Source organism: Megalobrama amblycephala, linkage group LG17 (genome assembly GCF_018812025.1).
Source record: "Megalobrama amblycephala isolate DHTTF-2021 linkage group LG17, ASM1881202v1, whole genome shotgun sequence".
Lineage (NCBI taxonomy): Eukaryota > Metazoa > Chordata > Actinopteri > Cypriniformes > Xenocyprididae > Megalobrama > Megalobrama amblycephala.
In genome coordinates, this window is record NC_063060.1 from 2,141,203 (window position 1) to 2,165,877 (window position 24,675).

General features: G+C 33.4%; 1 protein-coding gene across 3 annotated transcripts; it reads left to right on the forward strand.

Annotated features, from left to right (window-relative positions):
* Positions 1-1,889: 1,889 nt before the first annotated feature.
* On the forward strand, positions 1,890-23,466 carry cers4b (ceramide synthase 4b). Of its 3 annotated transcripts, none has more exons than XM_048164251.1 (11): positions 1,890-2,021; positions 6,881-7,051; positions 9,055-9,172; positions 11,436-11,554; positions 14,407-14,464; positions 14,798-14,848; positions 17,581-17,673; positions 18,195-18,323; positions 20,934-21,040; positions 21,320-21,476; positions 22,735-23,466. In XM_048164251.1, the coding sequence occupies exons 2-11, from the start codon at positions 6,882-6,884 to the stop codon at positions 22,942-22,944; spliced, it is 1,212 nt and encodes a 403-aa protein (XP_048020208.1). In that variant the 5' UTR covers positions 1,890-2,021; position 6,881; the 3' UTR covers positions 22,945-23,466. The 3 variants fall into 3 exon arrangements, with proteins under 3 accessions (XP_048020208.1, XP_048020205.1, XP_048020204.1); XM_048164248.1 differs by lacking the exon at positions 1,890-2,021 and adding an exon at positions 3,288-3,705 and having other exon boundaries at positions 6,861-7,051; XM_048164247.1 differs by lacking the exon at positions 1,890-2,021 and adding an exon at positions 3,288-3,705.
* The last annotated feature ends 1,209 nt before the right edge of the window (positions 23,467-24,675 follow it).

Sequence of the window (24,675 nt, forward strand, 5' to 3'; positions counted from 1 at the left end):
ATCACAGTCTCATCATTATCTGGGATCTAATACATTCTATGGCACGTTTCACCTACAGTGCACAATGTAAATGTACAGTACGCGCTTACTGTATATGACACAATGGAAAGAGAACATGTAAAGGAAGGGAATTTAACCCCACAGAATGATGCATTCATTTATAAAGGGTGAATTTACCCAGAGGGGACTTCTGTTCAAGAAAAACTAGGGCATGGGGATGATTGAGACAGACCCTTACAAAACCCACTATGGCATTGACATTGATATCAGATGGTTTTTGGCCACCAGAATTCTCTACTAGCTAGGGCTCTGCCCAGTTAACAAAAATAGGTTCTAAGAACGTTTTTCTAACGTTCCCATTAAGTTCTGAAAACGTTATTTGGGGCCAAGCACCGAAGGTATGCTTTAGTGTTCTTCTTATTCCACTCTTGATAGTCCATAGATTCATATGGTAAAAATGAGTGAAATTTGGCACACAGATTGACGACAGTCCAAGCATTAACCATATCAATTTTGGGGACTCTAACTCAATCCCTCTAGCGCCACCAACTGTCCAAAAATTCACTTACATTTATGCTAATAACTTTTGAATTGTAAGGGCTAGAAACAAAATAATTTTTCTTGGCTTCACCTGCTTTTTCGTACTCTATATGGTTTGTCCGATTTTCACCAAAATTGGTGAAATTTGGATCATCTTCAGAAAAAACAAGGAAATCCAGTTGATTCATCAAACTGTTCTTGAATAAAGCACAAACAAATTTGATGAAGAACACGCCAAAATGGACGTGAGGCTATATCTCCGCAACGCTTTAGCATATTCTGACTAAATTTGGTGTGTGTTATGACAACCATGACCTGAGGGTACATGCACAGTTTCGGCACAGCACCACCTAGTGGTCACAAGATATGAAATTTGTTTTGCTTAAACTTCTGAACAGTTTGACCAAAAAAATCTTCACCCAACACCAGATCAATTTGGTGTCAGTGCCACCTATTGGTAATTATGTCACATTACAAGTGATTGTATTTATGGGCTTTAAACCATTTTGCTTAAAACCGTCTCCAAATGTCTTTACTCTTTTTTGCAGTTGGTCTGATGCTCGCTCTGCCTCTGTGGTGCTTGACCCCCTAATGCTGCTTGCAGCTATATTTTCTGAATGTTCTCTGGACCAGCAAGCAATTTTGCATTTAAAAGACGTCTAGTAGCCATCCAAACACAGCCCTGGCTCAAATTTGGGCTGTCAGTGAAAATTTAAAAGAACATAGAATGTCAATGAAATGAAACCAAACACCTTGTAATCACTGCTGACTTTGCTTAAATGATGGAATCATACATCTGGCAAAAAATGACATGTAACCAAATTCAAGGTTATTTTGGCTAGAAGTGGATTAGGCTACTCATATATCAGGTCTATAGTTAACTGAGACGGTGAAATGACAGCTATTGCTTGCTGGGAATGTTGGTTGTGGTTATGCAAGGTTTAAGGAACATTCCATCTCATCATTCTTCAAACAGAGAATGTCACTTTTGAATGTTCTGAAACAATAAGTAACATTTAAAATTTGTTAGATGAACGTCCAACTAAAACATTTAAAAAAGTTCCATTAACGATTTATATAAGTAGTAATGTTTTTGTGCTAACATTTTAAGAACATTATTAACTAACATTCTATTAACATTACTGTTAGAATTTGTGTTCATAACTTTGAGAGAACATTGCCAGAACATTAGCTGAAGTTCTGAGAATTTTTTAAAACAGTTAGTTCCTGTCCTTCATTCTGATTGGTCAATGGCTGTGCTTTATTCACGATAAAACATGGTTATGACCGCTTCACACAAAGGTTCTGTGTATCACTACACAACACCCTTAGCAACCACTCTTAGCAACGAAGACTGTTTGTTCTCAGTTGATATTGTTCATTGAAGCTTACATTATTATGTAGAACTAGAGGAGTGTTGTGAGAAAGAGATTGATTGAGCAACTTTATTACCTGCATTCAGATTTAGCATTTTCCTTCAGGTCAGTCCTATGTTCATAATAAAAAATCTGGGTTACACTTTATTTTAAGATGTCTTTGTTACACTGTAATTATATATTTAAGTACTGAGTAATATTAAGTAACTATATGTAGCCTACTTAGGGTTTGGATTAGAGTTTGGCTTGGTTTTGGGTTAGTTGCATGTAATTATGTATAATTTATAGTTATTACTATAGTAACTGCATGTAACATATGTAACAATGACACTGTAAAATAAAGTGTTACCAAAATCTGTTTAAATCTGATGTATTATCTTGTCCTTTTATCAGTTAAGGGGTTTTCCCGTGACTGACAGAGCTATAGTCAACACATTTATCAGTTGTGTCTTGTTCCGTGTTCACAACAATTCAGTCTTTTTGATTTAAAAGTCTTGATTGACACACTCATAAAGACAGTCTTTGCAGCCATCTAATGGCTTAACAAGTTCTTTTGCTGTTCACAGTCAGGGACTATTTTTTTCCGGCGGAAGGAAGGCTTTTAGTGAAAGTTTACTTCATGAAAGTTGCATTGATACATATTTTTTTCACTGTGACTTATTCACAATACAGCACAGCCTTATTGCTTACGTTTAGGCCTACTCAGGTACTGTGATTACCATATTCATATTATGGTATTTACAAACTGCTCCAAGGTACTATGGTATATCATGTCCAAAAATCATGATAATTTTATGAGTTTGTAAGGATGAAAATAGAACATTAACACGTAAGACTGCTTCTTTTATAATACAAAAATATAAGAATTCTGTCTATTTTTACTGTATTTGATACAGTTGATGTCCGATTTCCAAACGGATCGGTTCTGTTCAATGAATCGGTTGAAGTGAATCACAAATAAGCCCGCATCTGTTAGAGCCGAACTCGTGAGTTATAACAGTGAATTTACTTGTAATGAGCTTAATTATTGCTAGAGAGTAAAAATATGGACAATGGCATGATATTTGTGGTTGCTGTAAAACGCACATGTCCTCTTTTGTACGAAACTGAAATCTGTGGATAACATGGGGGATGCCCGAAACAAACATACGGTCATAATCGTATTTTATCAACCACAATGAAACAGAAACAATGTTTTTATGACATAAGGACAAAATTATAAGCGCTAAACAACACTAAATATATTCTTACTCCACTGCATATGAGAAAAACGAAGAACTGAATCAGCAGTCAAGCGAGCAGTTCAAAAGAACCGAATTGTCTAAACGAGTCAGGTACCGAGCGTGATCCGCTGGACCAATAGGCGTCTCGACACACCCACAGACAGACACCAGTCTCTCGTAAAGAGGAGACGGTCGGTCTTACTGTTATCAGACAGACATCACGAACCTCAGCGTTTATTCTGCACATTTATCCGAAGATATAAAAAAGGACTCGGCTCTTCCGGTTCATTTTTATTGGATATTTGTTTTTAAATAATTTAGCGCAACGCCACCAAGGGCAGGTTCAAGAGAATGTGCTTTGATATTTTTTAGTTTCGTATTTTTTGTGCCTTGCGAATGGACGACGATTGTTTTATGAGCTATATTATGCATGCAAATCTCTATGGGAATTAATTTGCGTAAAATCCGCTGATCAGAAGTGCGCACATCATCACACACCCTAATAATACACCATCACAGCCATCATCCAGCAGGAACCCCGCCAGAGACCTAGAGGACATTAGCAGGTATTGAACATTTTCCTTTAGGATTGGTTGCTTTTTTTAATGCTTGGTGTTGTGAAGGTGTGTTGTGCCACAATGCGTGCTGTGGACTTTTAATTTCTCGTAAAACAAGAATGTCTCCTTGTTTAAACAGATATCAGCTGTCTGGGTCAGGTGATGTTTCAGGCAGGTGTGAAATGAAAAACATTTACTACATGGGAGAAAGATAACTGACATGCGTGTGCGAATCTTTATCTGAGATTTTTCTTATGGTACATCAGATATATGTGTTTGTGTCCAACATACCATAATTGTCTAATGCAGGTTTTCAAACTTTTTTGTTTACAAAATGTACTTTTAAGGCTGTCACTTACTTACTTTTAATGTGTGCACTTAAGATATATAATATATACTGTATATATATATATATATATACGTATTAGAGATGCACAATACCAATTATTACAGAAGCGAATTTTCAGACTATCGGCTAATGGCCAATTTGTGCTTTATAATATAATAATTAAAAATATAATGATTAATTATTAATTATAATGAAATTATCATTAATTTAAAAGAAGGTATAAAAGGCAGAACCCCCAAACTATTGGTATTGTTATCGGTATCAGCAGATGTCACTCTGAATTATCGGCTATCGGTATCGGTGGAGAAATTTAGAATCAGTGCTTTTCAAATATATATATATATATATAAGGGATGCATGATATATCGGCCACAATATCGGTATTGGCCGATATATGTTCATTTTTAATGTTATGGTTATCGACCTGATAAGAACATTTGGCTGATATATTAAAGCTGATAAATAATTGATTATTTCCTTCAGCTGAGACACTTCACCATGATGGTTTTGAATTGCTTGAAATATGATTGAAAATCACTTCAAAAAGGAAAATACAGTTAAATGCAACGTTCAGTGCAAGTCTGTCATATAGACTACGTAAAATTATATTATGAGAACATTATAATTGTGTGTTTGGGCATGGCTTTTAATGGTGAGACTTTTGTTTTTGAAATCAGGCTTTCAAAAATTATACAAAAATTTGGATTTAGATTTATCGGCCAATATATCGGTTAAAAAAAAAATTCATATCCGTGCATCTCTAATATATACAGTGGTGGTCAGAATTATTGGCACCCTTGGTAAATATGATCAAAGATGACTGTAAAAATAAATCTGCATTATCCTATTGATGTTTAATTCATAAAATTAGCAAAAATCTAACCTTTCATGGAAGGAAAAGAATTGAAAGTGGGGGGAAAATCACATTATGAAATAAAGGTTTTTCTCTAATACACGTTGGCCACAATTATTGGCACCCCTAGAATTTTTTATGAGTAAAATATCTCTGAAGTATATTCCCATTCATATTTACATTTTTTAGCACACCAGGGTGATCATGAACATGAAATTGTCCAGCCATGACTTCCTGTTCCACAGGAGTATAAACATGAGGAAACACAAAGGCCAAATTCCCTTAATCATTCAAGAATATAATTCTGATGTGCAGCAAAAGATTGTTGAGCTTCACAAAATAGAAAGTGGCTGTAAGAAAATAGCTAAAGCATTGAAAATCCCCCATTTCCACTATCAGGGCAATAATTAAGAAGTTCCAATCAACTAAAGATGTTACAAATCTGCCTGGAAGAGGATGTGTGTCTAAATCGTCCTAATGCACGGTGAGGAGGAAAGTTTGAGTGGACAAAACTCTCCAAGGATCACAGCTGGAGAATTGCAGAGATTAGTTGAGTCTTGAGTCTCAGAAAGCCTAAGAAATGATCAAACAACACCTACATCCCCACAAGATGTTCAGGAGGGTTTCAAGAAAAATCCTCTGCTCTCATCCAGAAACAATCTCCAGCATATTCAGGAAGACCCAAAAAAAGAGCTTTTTGGGAGCCAACCCACCAGATGGGTTTGGTGCACACATGGATAAAAAGTACCCCATGCCCACGGTTAAATATACTGCTGGATCTTTAATGCTGTGGGCCTATTTTTCTGCTAGAGGTCCTGGACATCTTGTTCAGATTCATGGTATCATGGATTCTATCAAATACCAACAGATAAAAAGCTTCTAGCTTCTGCTAGAAATCCAATAATGAGTCGTGATTGGATCTTCCATCAGGATAATGATCCAAAACAACCATCAAATCCAACACAAAAATGTGTCTCTGAGCACAAAATGAAGCTTCTGCCATGACCGTCCCAGTCCCCTGACCTGAACCCTAAAGAGAATGAGTGGAGTGAACTGAAGAGAAGAAGCACCAACAGGAGCTGGAGAGATTCTGCATGAAGGAATGATCTCTGATCTCTGGTCAGGTGTTCTCCAAACTCATCAGGCATTATAGAAGAAGACTCAGAGCTGTTATCTTGGCAAAAGGAGGTTGCAAAAAGTTTTGAATAAAAGGGTGTCAATAATTGTGTCCAACGTGTTTTAGAGAAAAACATTTATTTCATAATGTGATTTCCCCCCACTTTCATTTCTTTTCCTTCAATGAAAGGTTAGATTTTTGCTAATTTTATGAATTAAAGATCAAAAGGATAAACAATGCACATTTATTTTACAGTCATCTTTGATCATATTTACCAAGGGTGCCAATAATTCTGACCACAACTGTATGTGTATATATATATATATATATATATATATATATATACATACACATACAGTTGTGGTCAGAATTATCCCAAATAATATATATATATATATATATATATATTGGGAGTCCTTAGCATTAAAAAGTCTGAAAACCCTTGGTCTAATAACTATTTGACATATGCAAAAATCTGAGTTTAAAATATTGCAGACAAAAATGCAGCTTGAAGCATTATCCTTTGCATACTTATTGTAAACATTTATACACTAATAAGCATAGTCATTTAAACATAATATTTCAAAAGATTGGAGCCTGGTAATCTGCCCCAATCTCTGTGAAATGATTTCTAAAAAAAATCGATTCTTATCCATGATTGCAAAGGTCATGGAAATTCATTGGTCAGAACTGAAGTGTTGGAACTTGAATATGGTAATCGTTCAGTATAATCATCGGAATGCTTCACAGTTCCATGGAATCAGCACAGCACTTTCTGTATTGGATATATGCTCAAGCTTTTCAAGTTATACTCAACTTTCCCAGCCACCAATCAATCATATCAGTTTTTTCTTCTCTCCTGAAGGATGGAGCAGATCAGTCAGTGGCTCTGGAAGCAGGAATACTGGCTTCCTCCGGGAATCAGCTGGGAGGATATGGAGAAGATGGAGGGCTCTCGGCGTCCTCTCCCCCGGGATCTGCTCCTGGCTCTGCCTCTCGCTCTGGGATTTATCATGCTTCGTTACGCTTTTGAGAGGTGACTGATGACTTGATCAAGTCCTGAAGGGTTTTTTATTGTCAATTTATCAGGGTTTGACCCGAATTCATTTCAGAATGTTATTTAGAATACGAAAATTACCTTGGTATCAACGTGTTTTTTGGACGTTCTTAGAGCAGGGATGTGATTTTTCTGCATTTTTATTCATTTCCTTATTTTCCGACCTGAAGTATGACCCATTATTATTACTATTATTATCATTCTGAAATACTATTTTTTTTAATTTTATAGTACGATATTACTATAATAGTATGTTACAACAATAATATAATTTTTATTGATTTTTTCATTAAGTAATAATAAAATATTATATTATGTTTTAAATAATAATAATAATAAAAGTACTATAATTATATAATAATAATAACAATAATTATACATTTTACAATACAATATTACTTTCTTTCATTTCTTTATTGATTTATTTGATTTTTATATTTTAAATAAAGATAAAATAAAATATTATAATTATAATAATAAAATAACCATTATTAAATACTCATTTTTTATTTTATAGTACAATATTGCTATTGCAATACTAATATATTTGTATTGATTTGTTTGTTTGTTTTTTTAAATTAAGTAACAATAAAATACAAATATTATTTTGAATAATAATAAAATTAATATTATTATAATTATTAAATACTAATTTTATATTTTACTTTTTTAATTTATTTATTGATTTGTTTGATTTTTATATTTTAAATAAAGATAAAATAAAATATTATTTTAAATAATAATAATAATAATAATAATAATAAAATTACCATTATTAAATACTCATTTTTTCTTTTATTGTACAATATTGTTATTGCAATACTAATATACTTGTATTGATTTGTTTGTTTGTTTTTTAAATTAAGTAATAATAAAATATTATTTTGAATAATAATAAAATTAATATTATTATAATTATTAAATACTAATTTTATATTTTACTTTCTTTAATGTATTTATTGATTTGTTTGATTTTTATAATTTAAATAATAATAAAATAAAAATATTATTTTGAATAAGTGCTATTATTCTGCTTATTATTATTATGAAATACTTGTTTTATATTTTACAGTACAATATTACTTTTGCAATAGTAATATATTTCTTTATTGATTTGATTTTCGTCATTTAAATAATAATAAAATATATTATAAATATTTTGGACAATGAAAACATTATTATTATTATTATTATTGTGTAGTCAGAAAGCCTCAGCAACCACATAGCAACACCCTAGCAACCACCTATGGAGAATTTTGAAATAGTGGAGAATAATGAAATAGTTTGTTAGTTTAACTAATTCCACCAGCCTCTAGTGCCTGAATATTTAGTATGCATGCTCGAATCTGTTCTCCTGCTGTATCTCCGCATGCAATCAGTCTTTTTGTTTAGTTTTGCGCATTTGGCGTCTGCTGTGGCGTAACGTTGCGCTCTGTCTTCGTGTGTGACGGCCCGGCTAACAGAGACTCGCGCTCTGAACAGGTGTGTGTCTGTGGATTGTGTCTGTGCCCGAGGGAGCAGATGACAGGTAGTGTGCTGTAGGAGGGGAGGGGGACGCTGTGTCAACAAACAGCAGCAGGCAGACGCAGAGCATGCATGTGTGTGTGTGTGTGTGTGTGTGTGTGTGAGGAGTCTCAGTTGCTGCAGCGGCGTTTTGCTATAGAGTCAGCTGATGCTGTGACCCCTCTGACCCATGTTTGATCTTGGATCATCTTTCCACCATCTAATTAAAGTCCAGCCAATGCAAACATATGCATATATTCAAAGAGTATTTGTATAGGTAATATTACACATAAAACAACAATCATAACAAGCTCCTCCTGAGCTCCTGGACAATGAAAGAGCAACCTGTGAGCAATAAATATTCTTATGTTCAGCGAGGGTTTCGCACAGTTCAAATAAAGGCCTCTTTTGGTAACAAAACAACATTGATGAAACGTGTTCTGTGTCCTTAATCCTTTATTTCCTGTCTCTCCTCGCAGACGTGTGGCGTTTCCTCTCAGCAGAGTTCTAGGAGTGAAAGATCAAGTTCGTTTAAAAGTCACTCCCGCCCCACATTTGGAAGCATTTTACACTAAAAACAGCAGACAGCCTACGCAGGTGAGTACACACACACACATACAAAGTGCATTGTAAATAAAATGTTTTATTATTATGAAGCTAATTGTACTTTGGATAATTGGCTGATATTTGGCCATTTTGACATTATCAGCATTAGTCTATAAACATCTGCACTTGGCTGATTGACAGATTTCACTGGTTACTATTTAAGAAACATTATTTTGACATATTACTCATTTTTCATACACAAATATACAGATTTGTCCTGAAGTATATCTGAGTAAACAAACACATGCACACCTGCAGCACCCTTACAAACACACAAATTAACCTACAAACACGTCTGAGAGATCATTCTCCAACAGTTGTTGTTTTGCATCTTACTTTCCTGGAAAACGTCCATACTTTGCAAATGAGTGTGTAGATGTGTAACCACATACAGAAAGAGAGGAAAGGGGTTTAACAGACATACAAATAACCCAGAACCAGACTGCAGCTCATCTTTATTATTCCCTGATTTATGAAACACAATTCAAATTATGATACTGTAATAATGGTACAGGTTACCATTTCATCCAATTCAAGGAAAGGAAATATTCATGTATATTTCATACTGTAAGAGGAAGCCGCCCAAACAGCGTGTTGTAAGGAACCTGATATTGTTGACATTTATTTTGTACGTGGACTTATTGTGCTCCCTACAAAGGGACTGTGGGTCTCTCTGGAGTTCATTTCCATATTTTCAGATCTAGTTGAGGTAGAACTACTTTTCTGGGCGGATGAATTTCTGGATATATTTTACATGTGTGAGTTTGCTCCATGTAAACATGCTTTATGGATTTGTCAGGTTTTTGGTCCTTTACATTTTTTTACAATTGCTATGATACATTTTTCAATTCTTGATCACAACAGCAGTCTGTGTGAGCTAAACTGTGGATCATTTAACATTGCTTTGGCACAAAATGCATTCAAAAACAACATCTTTCGAATTACATGAATTCTTTTCTCATTCAGACACAAACATCACCAAAACTTTATGCACCTACAGAACAATTTGCACATACAGTACAGTCCAAAAGTTTGGAACCACTAAGATTTTTAATGTTTTTAAAAGAAGTTTCGTCTGCTCACCAAGGCTACATTTATTTAATTAAAAATACAGTAAAAAACAGTAATATTGTGAAATATTATTACAATTTAAAATAACTGTGTACTATTTAAATATATTTGACAAAGTAATTTATTCCTGTGATCAAAGCTGAATTTTCAGCATCATTACTCCAGTCTTCAGTGTCACATGATCCTTCAGAAATCATTCTAATATGCTGATTTGCTGCTCAAGAAACATTTATGATTATTTTCAATGTTGAAAACAGTTGTGTACTTTTTTTTTTCAGGATTCCTTGATGAATAGAAAGTTCAAAAGAACAGCATTTATCTGAAATACAAAGCTTCTGTAGCATTATACACTACCGTTCAAAAGTTTGGGGTCAGTAAGAATTTTTATTTTTATTTTTTTGAAAAGAAATTAAAGAAATTAATACTTTTATTCAGCAAGGATGCATTAAATCAATCAAAAGTGGCAGTAAAGACATTTATAATGTTACAAAAGATTAGATTTCAGATAAACACTGTTCTTTTGAACTTTCTATTCATCAAATAATCCTGAAAAAAAATATTGTACACAAATATTTCGTACAATTGTACACATTAAATGTTTCTTGAGCAGCAGATCAGCATATTAGAATGATTTCTGAAGGATCATGTGACACTGAAGACTGGAGTAATGATGCTGAAAATTCAGCTTTGCATCACAGGAATAAATTACTTTGTGAAATATATTCAAATAGAAAACAGTTATTTTAAATTGTAATAATATTTCACAATATTACTGTTTTTTACTGTATTTTTAATTAAATAAATGTAGCCTTGGTGAGCAGACGAAACTTCTTTTAAAAACATTAAAAATCTTAGTGGTTCCAAACTTTTGGACTGTACTGTACATATTCCTTTCAAAAGTTCAAAACCCAACATAATACAAAGTTGAATAAGACAGCAATTTGCTACATTTCTACAGTAGTACCTTATTGTAATATATTCTGAATCTAGAAACTGAAATATTATCAAAACAATTAGATAAGATAAAAATTAGATAAACACAGGTGTTAGTAATTCAGTTTCATTACTATCTATACAAAAGGAGAAACTTAGGAATAATTCTGTACTGTAATGTATGTAACATATACTGCAGAGAGTGAATATTTTGGTTCATTGCCAAATAATTCTTCATTAATCCTCCTAGAATGAGATCACCAGTCTGGTTAACCAGTGCAACCTGACTCAGAGACAAGTAGAGACGTGGTTCCGGAACCGCAGGAACCAGGACAGACCCAGCAACAGTAAGAAGTTTTGTGAGGCCAGGTAAGTTCTCTTCAGGTATGTGCTTTTGATAATATCACAATCATAGTTACACTTCTTATTTTCTAGTTCTTTCATAGTGGAACTTTAAAGAACTCATCAACCAAAACACTGATCTGAGGATTCCAAAATGTAACATCCAGAACTTTTTAAACTCATAAGAACTATAGAATGTTCTAAATAATAACAATCTCAGTCTAATATACTATGGCAGGTGTAACTATAGAAAGATAGAGATATGCAGAGTAGAAATAAGTGTTTTTGTGCAATAATAACATGCTGAAAAGATACTTAATTGAGTTTTTAGGCTGTGTGCAGGTTACATCATAGCTTAGTTCTGACGTAAATGGGCTCTGAGTTACAACTTACGCACTACTAAATGTTTTTGCGTTGCACCATTAAACTTAGTTGAACTTAGCTGAATAAAATAGCCGACTGACTGAACTGCATCAATGAGCTCGTTTTACCCGTCAGACTTCAATCCTTTAGATATATGTGATAATGCTGATATTTACACTCGCTTACATTTTAAGAGAGAGAACATCATGTGAATGAATTACTTTGTTAAAGGTGCCCTAGATTCAGAATTTGAATTTACCTCGGCATAGTTAAATAACAAGAGTTCAGTACATGGAAAAGACATACATTGAGTTTCAAACTCCATTGTTTCCTCCTTCTTATGTAAATCTCATTTGTTTAAAAGACTTCCGGAAAACACTCGGATCTCAACATAACACCGACTGTTACGTAACAGTCGGGATCATTAATATGCATGACCCCAATATTTGCATAATGCCAGCTCATGTTCAAGGCATTAGACAAGGAAAGGCAGTATTAACGTCTGGATCTGTGCACAGACTAGGTAAGCAAGCAAGAACAACAGCGAAAAATGGCAGATGGAGCAATAATAACTGACATGATCCATGATTACATGATATTTTTAGTGATATTTGTAAAATGTCTTTCTAAATGTTTTGTTAGCTTGTTGCTAATGTACTGTTAAATGTGGTTAAAGTTACCATCGTTTATTACTGTATTCACAGAGACAAGAGCCGCCGCTATTTTCATTATTAAACACTTGCAGTCTGTATAATTCATAAACACAACTTCATTCTTTATAAATCTCTCCAACAGTGTGTAATGTTAGCTTTAGCCACGGAGCACTATCAAACTCATTCAGAATCAAACGTAACCATCTAAATAAATACTTTACTCACATAATTCGAAGCATGCATGATGAACATCTTGTAAAGATCCATTTGAGGGTTATATTAGCTGTGTGAACTTTGTTTATGCGATGTATATATAGTCGAGAGCTCGTGGGGCAGAGGGAGCGCATCTCTTAAAGGGGCGGCGTCTCTTAAAATCAGTGCATAGTTAATGATGCCCCAAAATAGGCAGTTAAAAAAATTAATTAAAAAAAATCTATGGGGTATTTTGAGCTGAAACTTCACAGACACATTCAGGGGACACCTAGGACTTATATTACATCTTGTAAAAAAACAATCTAGGGCACCTTTAAACACAAACACAACAATCCTTATTATTTTCAAATACAGCTTCTGAAAGTTATTTACATATAAAAATACCTATGATTAAGAAGTACACATTCTGATTGGAATTATGTGAGGCAAAAGAATTTAGAATCAACATAAAATGAAATTCACGGCATTTAAACAATGTTTGCTCACATATTGCTATTGGATTATTGAGGGTAAACGTCAAATTATGCAACTATGCATTACTTTACAGAGAGTTTACAACCTATTAGCTGCATTCTGTCTTAAAGGATTAGTTCACTTTAGAATTCAAATGTCCTGATCATTTCCTCACCCCCATGTCATCCAAGATGTTCATGTCTTTCTTTCTTCAGTCGAAAAGAAATGAAGGTTTTTGAGGAAAACATTCCAGGATTTTTCTCCATATAGTGGACTTCACTGGGGTTCAACGGGTTGAAGGTCCAAATGTCAGTTTCAGTGCAGCTTCAAAGAGCTCTACATGATCCCAGACGAGGAATAAGAGTCTTATCTAGAGAAACCATTGGTCAGTTTAAAAAAAAAATAAAAAATTATATACTTTTTAACCACAAATGCTTGTCTTGCACTGCTCTATGATGCTCCACGCATTACGTAATAACGTTGGAAAGGCCATGCGTGACGTAGGTGGAAGTACCGCGGTAGGGCGAAAAACTCCATCTCATTTTCTCCTCCAACTTCAAAATCGTCCAACATCATTGTTTTACTTTTTTTTGTACGCATGACCTTTCCAACGTGATTACGTAATGCGTGGCTCATCTCAGAGCAGTGGAAGACGAGCATTTGTGGTTAAAAAGTATATATATATATTTTTTTTTTTTAGAAAATAACCAATGGTTTCTCTAGAAAAGACTATTATTCTTTGTTTGGGATCATGTAGAGCTCTTTAAACTTGATTGAAACTGACATTTGGACCTTCAACCCGTTGAACCCCAGTGAAGTCCACTATATGGAGAAAAATCCTGGAATGTTTTTCTCAAAAACCTTCATTCCTTTTCGACTGAAGAAAGAAAGACATGAACATCTTGGATGACATGGGGGTGAGGAAATTAGTGAGGACTTTATGTTGCAATTTATGTGCAAGAAGGTGCAACCCTACCTGGTTGCGTTTCATTTAAATGTCAAGCGATAGTCAATAGTTGTCATACAGCATAGAGTGATAAATGAACTGAGAATATACTGAGATCTTTTGATTGCAGACTTTAGTATCTTGAAGATTCTAAAATGAAAAAGAACTACAGTGTCAGTAAGCACTAATTATCAAGAAGAATGCATGATAATGAATCTGTTTTAGTAACTTCATATCTTTTGTTTCCCCAGTTGGAGATTTGTGTTCTACCTGGTTGCTTTCACCGCGGGATTTGCATCTTTAATTAACGTGAGTTGCTTTATTCCCACGTGAACCCAAGTGCGTCTTGGGGTTGGTGTCTTTTAAGTCATTGCCTAATTACGGTCCCCTGGTTAAAGTCCTAACAACGAGATGGTTTAGCCTTTAACGCTTCTTCAGAATGACCGGCATTAACTTCAGCTTTGTTGTTTCGAACGCACGCGGTTCTAATGTTTTTCTGGAACACAACACTGGCCCTCAGTGATTTTCACTGTATGACTGCCTCTTTTGTTGTCAAGCGGTTAAAGGAAGTAGGTTTGCTGTTGATGTTTCATTTTAACGGTGGTTGTCTGAAAGTGACCGCAGTGTTCCTCTTCCTCATAGACGCCCTGGTTCTGGGAGCAGAGGGAGTGTTGGAGAGGATATCCTCAACAGGTGAGCTCACCCGTCTGAATTACACGTGTCAAAACAAACACGCCATTGGACACACATGCAGCTTTGCCTATATGTGATAGTAAAGCATACAAGATGTATATAGACAATGGCTGCATCCGAAATCACATGCTTCCCTACTATATAGTAGGTGAAAAACAATATGTGCCTAATACTCCCGGTGAAATTCTGAAGCGTGCATATGATGGACACTTTACTATCCCATGAGCCCACGGGAGAGTATTTGTGAATGGCTTCTGTAGGTCACATGGTAATGACAACATGATGAATGTAGTACGTCTAGATTACATTCATACTATATTTTTTAGTATACTACAGCATGTATACTTTTTCAGCCTTGGCAAGCAGAAGAGGCTTCTTTCAAAAAGATTACGAAATCTCACCAACCCCAAACTTCTGAACAGAAACGTTTCTGACTCATGCTGTAGGTTTCATGCTATGGCAGTGATAAATATGAGGCTGTATGAATCATATCTTACTATCTCAGAACAATCTACCTGTAAAATCAAGGAAAATTTCAGCCTTTCTATTTGGGTGCTGGTTTTAACCACACCTTTACAATAGCAGGCCAAAGGACACTGATTTAAAAAACCTTCAATAATTCAGAATCTGAAATAAAGGCTTACTTTAATGCTTGACGTTATTGTGGATTAAATCAATGATTGAAATGATGATGAAGTTTGACTTTAGGCGTGAACTGTCTCTTTAAGAGAATGCACTTTGGAAGGTGTTGTGTGCGTTTCTAGTGAGGAGTATTTGGGAAAAGAGTAGTGATTATCCATATTTAATAAGATTTACTGGTAAAGTGGCTATTTGTTTAGTTTTATTCTAGTCTGAACATGCAATCCTTTACATTGAGATATCATTATAGTTTTTATAATTTTTTTTTAATTAAAAACTAGTTTCTATTTTTATATTTTTCATTTTCATTTGAAGTTTAAATAAAGTTTTATTTTTTGTCATTTTTAGTATATGTACACTACTGCTCAAAAGTTTGGGATCGGTAACATTTTTAATGTTTTTAAAAGAAGTTTCGTCTGCTCACCAAGGGTGCATTTACTTAATTAAAAATAGTAATATTGTGAAATATTATTACAATTTAAAATAACTGTTTTCTATTTGAATATATTTGACAAAGTAATTTATTTCTGTGATCAAAGCTGAATTTTCAGCATCATTACTCCAGTCTTCAGTGTCACATGATCCTTCAGAAATCATTCTAATATGCTGATCTGCTGCTCAAGAAACATTTATTGTTTACAATTGTACAAAATATTTGTGTACAATATTTTTTTTCAGGATTATTTGATGAATAGAAAGTTCAAAAGAACAGTGTTTATCTGAAATCTAATCTTTTGTAACATTATAAATGTCTTTACTGCCACTTTTGATTGATTTAATGCATCCTTGCTGAATAAAAGTATTCATTTCTTTAATTTCTTTTCAAAAAAATAAAAATAAAAATTCTTACTGACCCCAAACTTTTGAACGGTAGTGTATAATTCTACAGAAGCTTTGTGTTTCAGATAAATGCTGTTCTTTTGAACTTTCTATTCATCAAGGAATCCTGAAAAAAAAAAAAGTACACAACTGTTTTCAACATTGAAAATAATCATAAATGTTTATTGAGCAGCAAATCAGCATATTAGAATGATTTCTGAAGGATCATGTGACACTGAAGACTGGAGTAATGATGCTGAAAATTCAGCTTTGATCACAGGAATAAATTACTTTGTCAAATATATTTAAATAGAAAACAGTTATTTTAAATTGTAATAATATTTCACAATATTACTGTTTTTACTGTATTTTTAATTAAATAAATTAAGCCTTGGTGAGCAGACAAAACTTCTTTTAAAAACATAAAAAATCTTACCGATCCCAAACCTTTGAGCGGTAGTGTATTTTTCAAATATTTCTACATTTTTTAGTTTTAGCTTTTGTCATTTTAGTACCAAATTAAATGAAATTAAATTGAGATTTTTTTTTATTTTTATTTTTTTAAATTTTATTTTATTTCAGTTGACCTTTATTTTATTTACTTTATTTTTTTTAATGATTTTAGAATACTAACTCTATTTTATTTCTTTATAAGCTCATTTCTGCTAGGGAATAAAAAATTCTCAAAATTGCATGTTTAAATCTCGCAAATTGGACTTTATAACTTGCAATTTCGAGATTATATCTCCCAATTCTGAGAAAAAAAGTCAGAATTGCGAGATAAACACACAAATGACTTTTTATATCCTGCAATTCTAACTTTATCTCTCAGAATTGTAGGGCTGTCAAACGATTAATCGCATACAAACTAAAAGTTTGAGTTTGCCTATATATGTGGGTGTACTGTGTGTAATTATTATGTATATATAAATACAAACACATTCATGTATATATTTGAGAAATATTTACAAGTATATGTATTTATTTATATTTTTATATAATTAATATTATATATAAATACAAATATTTTGTACATAAATAACATTTTTCTCTTAAATATATGCATTAATTTGTGTGTATTTATATATGCATATTAATCACACATATATTATGCAAACTCAAACTTTAATTTTGTATGCGATTAATCGCGATTAATCGTTTGACAGCCCTACAGAATTGCTATTCTGAGATAAAAAGTCACAATTACTTCACAATATTCTTTATTCTGTGAGCAGCACTGTCTTCATTAAGGTCCTGTGTTTGTGTTCCTCTAGCCGGTGCAGGACGTTCACTACTGGTACTACATGCTTGAGCTGGGCTTCTACTGGTCTCTGCTGCTCTGTGTGTCTGTGGACGTCAAAAGAAAAGTAAGATCTCACACAACAGTTATCAGAATAAGGTTAAGATAAAATATCTTCTGAAACTCGGACTATTGTGAAATCTCTTCATTGTTCTGGGGTTTTTTAGATTTGATCTCATTGCTGTGTGGTGAAATTAAGGGGATTTCTGGACTCATACTGTAGGTTTCACAGTATGACAGTGATAAATTTGAGCCCGTATGAGTCATATCTTAGTCAATCTAGCTGTAATATTCAAGGAAAATGACAGCCTTTCTATTTGGATGCTGGGTTTGCCCACACATTTACAATAGCAGTCAAAAGTTTGGACACTTCTGATCTAAAGGCTGGAGAAATGAAAGAGCTTTTCTTGAGTGTGTCAGGTATACTTTACACGCCCACAGTAAATGCAGATTATCAACACGGGATCTATTGTCTAGACGGATTTGTCGTTTTGGGTGTTTCGGGTTACATTTCTTTCAGTACCTCCCAGCGTGATATCAATTATTCTTTTGTCTTTTTATGTTAATCTGGATCATGTTCTGTTTTAGGATTTCAAAGAACAGATCATCCACCACTTTGCCACTATTTTCTTGCTGGGTTTCTCGTATTGCTCCAACTACATTCGGGTCGGCACCCTGGTGATGCTCGTCCACGACTCCTCGGATTTCCTCCTCGAGGTACGAGCTCAACCGCGAGTCACGCGTTCATGGTCAAAAACAATGAGTCTAACACTTCCAGAAAATCCCCAAACACATTACTGTCTAATGATTTCACTTTTATTTCCTGTTGGAGTCACACGGTTTGCAGTGACCTTTATGCTTTGTTTTGATTTTGTGAAATGCATTGAAATGTTTTAGTATTTGGTGTAATTTGGAGTTTATGTGGTTTCAGCACACAAGTTCAGTTTACTTTAAAAAAGTTTGGAAATGGATTGCATTATTTTTGCAAAGCAAACTTAAAGTAAAGAAAGTGAGTAAATTAAGTAAGAAATATCAAATGTCAAATCTAGTTAATATACTGAATGTTTACTAATGTTATTAAGATGAATATGTTATGAATTCTATTTAACTAAGTGTTATATTTTGTTCTACAAACATCCTAAATTCTATTATTAACATGGGTTTAATCTTCCATTGTGAGCTATAGAGACTTCGAAAACTATGTGAAATCATTTTCCACAGTGTTTTCAGAAGTTTAACTAGTATGTCAGGTAACGAAAATATGTTCTAAGAACTTTATAAAGTTATGAAAGTTATGAAAATATTGTTTCTGAACGTGCAAAATGTCCAGTTTTGAAAAAAAAAGGCAAATAACCTTAAAAAGCAAAAACAAACACTCATTTTGAGCCATTATTGCATCTCTCACTTACTGTATGCGATCGCCTCTATCGGGGTTACGCTCACATGACTTTGCTGTGGTGCGTGTTCATGAAAATGTATTATTTGCATATGTTTTTTAGTGTTTTTACCAAATTAAGTTCTTTTTGCCGCCTAAATGACTACATGAACTTCTGCAATAATGTAAGCCAGCTCGAAATCTTCCGGTGAGATGTCATTTGCTGGTGTGTTGAGCATCAGTAGTGTAATACTTAGTGTAATTAATACATAGCATTAATTTAGTTATTCAAACGTAAGATGTTATAAAAAGTAAATAAATAAAGACGTACCTCGGCTAAATTCAATTCGACCATCAGTTTTCACACTTTTGTGTGAAAAAAGTGTCAAAAATGAAATATTTATTGTGCACTTTAGTTAGATTCATTGAATAAAAGTGTGCTGAAATCATTGGTCTTGCGCTGCATTGACAGACAGCTTCAGTGATTATAAAGGGAAAGTGTGGTGCTCGCTTTCTGTGCAGTTCATTCACATTAAAATGTATTGTTTTTCATGAGAATTTGTAAGTACTTCATACTTCACATTGACAAAATCTATTTTTAAACAGTTATTTTATAATGTTTATTATTTATTCAAAAGTGAAACTCTGAACTATTAGAGGAAATGGCTGATATATGCGCAAATAAATGCTACTCTGCCGCCACCTGCTGGTTATAGTGGTAATTATTGTCTTTTTTATTTTTAAATAAGTGTTTTCTATCAAATGTTGGATTTCCTACATTTTTAAACGCTCGGTTTTACAATGGGGACAATCTCAGAAGAATGAACAAATAATATTTGTGGTCATCACATTAAAAATAACATTTGAAGTGCTGGAGAAAAATGCGTTACAGTCACGGCGTTTTTAAACGATCCCAATAGCTTCATCTTTATTGCAATCAATAAAACTGGTTTATTGGCAAATTAGGTAAATGTGATAACTGCATTAAAATATGAATACAACATTAAAAAGTCAACCACTGATGGTTTTGTGTCGATGTATAGCGACTACAGAATGAACAGCTAACAGTTCACCGGAAATGCCCGAGCTGGCTTAACCACAACCAGGAAGTAACTGTGCATATAGTCCATTGGGCTTGAACATTCAAATACACACACTTAGGTATCAAAATGCCCAAGTATCCTCGTAAACACGGTCATTAAAGTCTTAAGTGAACATAAACAGTTGAGAAAGAAAATGCATATGAATCAGTATATTGGTCTTAAAGTGACAGCAGCATAATATACCTGCTGCCGTCTGTGTCATTAATGTTATTCAAACAAAAAAAGAGAGAAAATCTCTCACTGATCTTGACTGAATCAGTTTTCTAACTTTGGTTTTACGAACATGAAAGGAACATTCTTTAAACATTATCGGAATGTTCAGAAGTAACAAGTAGTAACATTTAAAAAAATGTCCAACTAAAATGTTTCAGAAAAAACATTTCATGAACGATGCATAAATAACATTTTTGTGATAATGATTTGAGAACATTATTTAAAGCTAGGGTTGGCAATGTTTTTCATAAACACTTTTTGTTACACTGGTTGAAACTCTCTTCAAATCAATAATAGATGTGGTCTAAATATTACAAAATGTGCATATATCTTGTGTGGAAGTCTCAGGACCAAAAAATTTTCATCTAATCATTGCATTTGGACCGAAATTGCTTTAAGAGAACTTTGAACAAACGCTCCATTGATGTTACTGGAAGAACGTTTGTTCATAGAACGTTGCCAGAACATTAGCCAAAGTTCCGAGAACATTCCCTGTTAGATGGATTAACACAAGTTTGAAATTGTCAACTGTTTATTTTTGTAATATTATCTCATAAAGAACATCTGTATGAATAAACATAAACTGTATGATACAAAAAATTGGAGTAATTTATTGTAAATCTCCTTTTTCCACAGTCTGCCAAGATGTTCAACTACGCCGGTTGGAAGAAAACTTGCGATTCATTGTTTGTGATTTTTGCCGCTGTATTCCTGGTTACACGCCTGGTCGTGTTTCCGAGCAAGTAAGAACTTTGGCTACTGCTCTTTAAAACACGGAGAATCAGATTACATCTTCTTAAGTTACCGTTTTAAACACTTCACTATTAATGTCACATTATCTTGTTGTTTATTCAGTAGCTGTAAAAGAAATAACCTACTCCGCTTAGATCATTTCCTCAATTTCTACAGAAGTTGCATGTGTTGACTGTGAGGTTTTATGTTCCTGACTGCACTTTGTTTTTGTCAGCATTTAAGCAGTGTGTGTGTGTGTGTGTGTGTGTGTGTGTGTTTCTCTCCTATAGGATCATCTACACCACTCTTGTTTTGTCTATGGAGATGTTTGAGCCCTTTATGGGATATTATTTCTTCAATGCACTGCTGCTGGTGCTGCAGGCGCTGCACATTTACTGGGCGTATCTCATCCTGAGAATGATATACAAGTTTCTCTTCTTAGGGAAAGTAAGTCAATCCATCCGTCTGTCCATCCATCATATCTACATCCCCCTAAAATATTTAGTCACACTTAAAAATATCTGAATTGAATTGCATAGCAGTGTTATTTTTGTATTATTTATAAACTATTGTAGTATTTAGGTAGCACCAACTTTACAATAAGGTCCTGTTAGTTAACATTATTTAACAATGAACAATATATTTGTTACAGTATTTATTATTTATTTTTTAACATTACTTAATAAAAATACTGTTCATTGTTATTTCAGGTCCATTAAATAATATTAACAGATACAACATTTGATTTCAGTAATAGTAAATGTTGAAATTATCATTAACTATGATTAAGAAACGCGTCAGGAATATTTTTCATTGTTAACTATGTAGTTAACTAATGGAACCTTATTTTAAATGTTACCAGTATTTATTAATATCATGAATAATTTTTTTTTATATATATTTTTTAGTTTGTTTTATTAATTTTTTGTGATTTTGTAATTTATTTTTGTTTAGCCTCAATTTATTTTTATTTCAGTTTTTTTTTTTACTTTTTTTTCTTTTTTTTTTAATTTATCATATTAATATTTAATTTTATTTCAGATGTTTTTCACTTAATAAAATGTTTTAGTTTATAAAACATAGGTAACAAAATATATATTTAACTCTCTTTAGTTTAAGTTTTAGTCATTTTATTTTGTGCTTTTGTCATTTTAATTATTTTTTGTACATTTCTATTTAATTTGTAATACTTCACCTTACTTTTTTCAAGGTTGCCAAAATTTCTAAATATTAATTACATTTTTTTTAGTGCTGTCAAATTAATTAATATACTGTATAAAATATAATATATTTACATATAAAATATATATACACACACACACATATATTTACAAACTTTTATGTTAGATCCATTTATCGATTTGACTGCACTAGTTTTTTTAGTTATCATTTTTCATATTTATATTTAATTTTATTACAGCTGTATTTCAATGACCAAAAAGGATTTTAGTAATTTTAGTTAACAATAACAGAACATATGGAACAAAATATGTGATTTGTGCTCAAATGCTGCAGTAATTTTCCTCATAACTAACTTCAATTTTCTTCATAATTTTATTAACGGATTTCAAAAACATTGTACGTTGTGATAAACTGTCATATATATTGTCAATATATCGGTGAATTCAAACGACATCAAAAAACAAACATCAGAGAAGAAATCAAAGGTTTTTTACCCACAATCTCACTTTGACCTCTTCAACAGCTGGACAAGGACGAACGCAGTGATGTTGAAAGTGAACCAGAGGAGGAAGAGTATGAAGAAGAGGAAGAGCAGGAGGAAGATCAGTGTTCCTGGAGGAAGAGGAAAGTGGTGCTGGACTCCAGGCTGGCCATGCTCAGCTCCAGCTGCGTCCTAAATAACCTGACGAATCAGAAAGCAGACGCCAACAGAAGACTGCCTAAAGCCAGATAGCAACAATGACATGTTTGTTTCAACAGTCAGAGATGAGTTACTTGTTTGGTTTATTAGAGCATCACTGCAGAAGAAATTCACTGTGCTTCTAAGACACAAAAGAACACAAATCACTCGAATGCACAAAGTATCTCATTTACACAAATAACCAAGTCAAGGATGAAGTATTTATGTGGGAGGGGTAGATTACTGAATGTATTCATGTTTTTAAGTGTAACTTACACCTCATATTGCTACTAAAAGAGAATTAAAATACTTGCTGATATATGCACTTAGTTCACAACAGATCAGCAGTGCAAACTCGTATCAATCTCTGATAAATAGCCTACAAATGACTTTTTAACTGAAAATACACTGTATTTATTGTTCACTTGTATGATGAAAATACTCTATATGAAGGTCTATATGAATCATGAATGATTTTTTTTTTGTGTAAATAGAGCTGTAGGTTTCATTTTAAATATCACTGTGGAATATGTTTACATGTATTCTGGTAGAATATAAAAAAAATATATTGTGAAATATCTTGCTTTGTCTTTTTATATATTTGCTAATACATACACTTTTGCACTTAAAGAAGATTAAGGAAAATAGTCAGACGGCGTGGTATAACGAGCATAGAGAGCAGCCTGAAAAATGGAGTGCAGCTCGAAGAAAACAAAACTAGAGGTATTTCACATTTTGTGGAAAGATAGTGTTACTGCATACAGAAAGGTCTTAAAAACGGCTAGATGTGCTTACCTTTCAACTCTTAGAAGAGAACAAACACAAGATATTTACTTGATACAGTGGCTAAATTAAGCTTAAATAAGGCTTCGATTTCAGACATTTCCAAACAGCACAGCAGTAATGACTTGCAAGCATTATGACCATGCAACCGTCTGCTACAGTATCGCATGAGATGTCGTGATATAGACCCTCTGAGGAACAATTCCATTCATTCTTTGCAATAGGAAAGGAAGAATTGTCTAAACTTGTTAAATCATCAAAATCAACAACATTGTATATTAAACCTTGTACTGACTGCTACTGAAAGAGATGCTTCCATAGATCCTCTTTTCAATATTAATAATTCATCATTGTCATTACGATATGTACCAAAAACCTTTAAGCTGGATGTTATTAAACAGGAAGCTTCAGAGTTTTATGAATCTTTTGTGTTGAATCATGATTCAGATTGTGTGTCAAACCGCCAAACTGCTGAAATCACGTGACTTTGGCGCTCCAAACCGCTGATTCAATACGCTGATTCATAACGCTCCGAAGCTTCCTGAAGCAGTGTTTTTAAAATAGGCCAACACTATATAAGTCGTTATTTTGTTTTTTTGGCGCACCAAAAATATTCTCGTGGCTTTATAATATTAATATTGAACCACTGTACTCACATGAACTGATTTAAATATGTTTTTAGTACATTAATGGATCTTGAGAGAGGAAATGTCATTGCTGGCTATGCAGGCCTCATGGAGCCATCGGATTTCATCAAAAATATCTTAATTTGTGTTCCGAAGATGAGCGAAGGTCTTACGGGTGTGGAATGGCATAAGGGTGAGTAATAAATGACAGAATTTTCATTTTAGGGTGAACTAACCCTTTAATAGATTCCTGCGATATGCACCCAATGCAACACTTTTTTAAAGATAAAATATTGTTTTCTGTAAAACAGCTTGAATCATATTTAAAGTTTCTCTAATGAATTGGTGTGCAATTTTAGTAATTGCGTGTTTCAGA

What these genes read in the sequence shown, in the direction of transcription:
- cers4b (XM_048164251.1), top strand. Translation starts at nt 6,882, where the DNA reads ATGGAGCAGATCAGTCAGTGGCTCTGGAAGCAGGAATACTGGCTTCCT. An exon ending in GATTTGCATCTTTAATTAAC is followed by an intron (nt 14,465 to 14,797) that starts GTGAGTTGCTTT and finishes TCTTCCTCATAG; the next exon opens with ACGCCCTGGTTCTGGGAGCA. An exon ending in GGAGAGGATATCCTCAACAG is followed by an intron (nt 14,849 to 17,580) that starts GTGAGCTCACCC and finishes GTGTTCCTCTAG; the next exon opens with CCGGTGCAGGACGTTCACTA.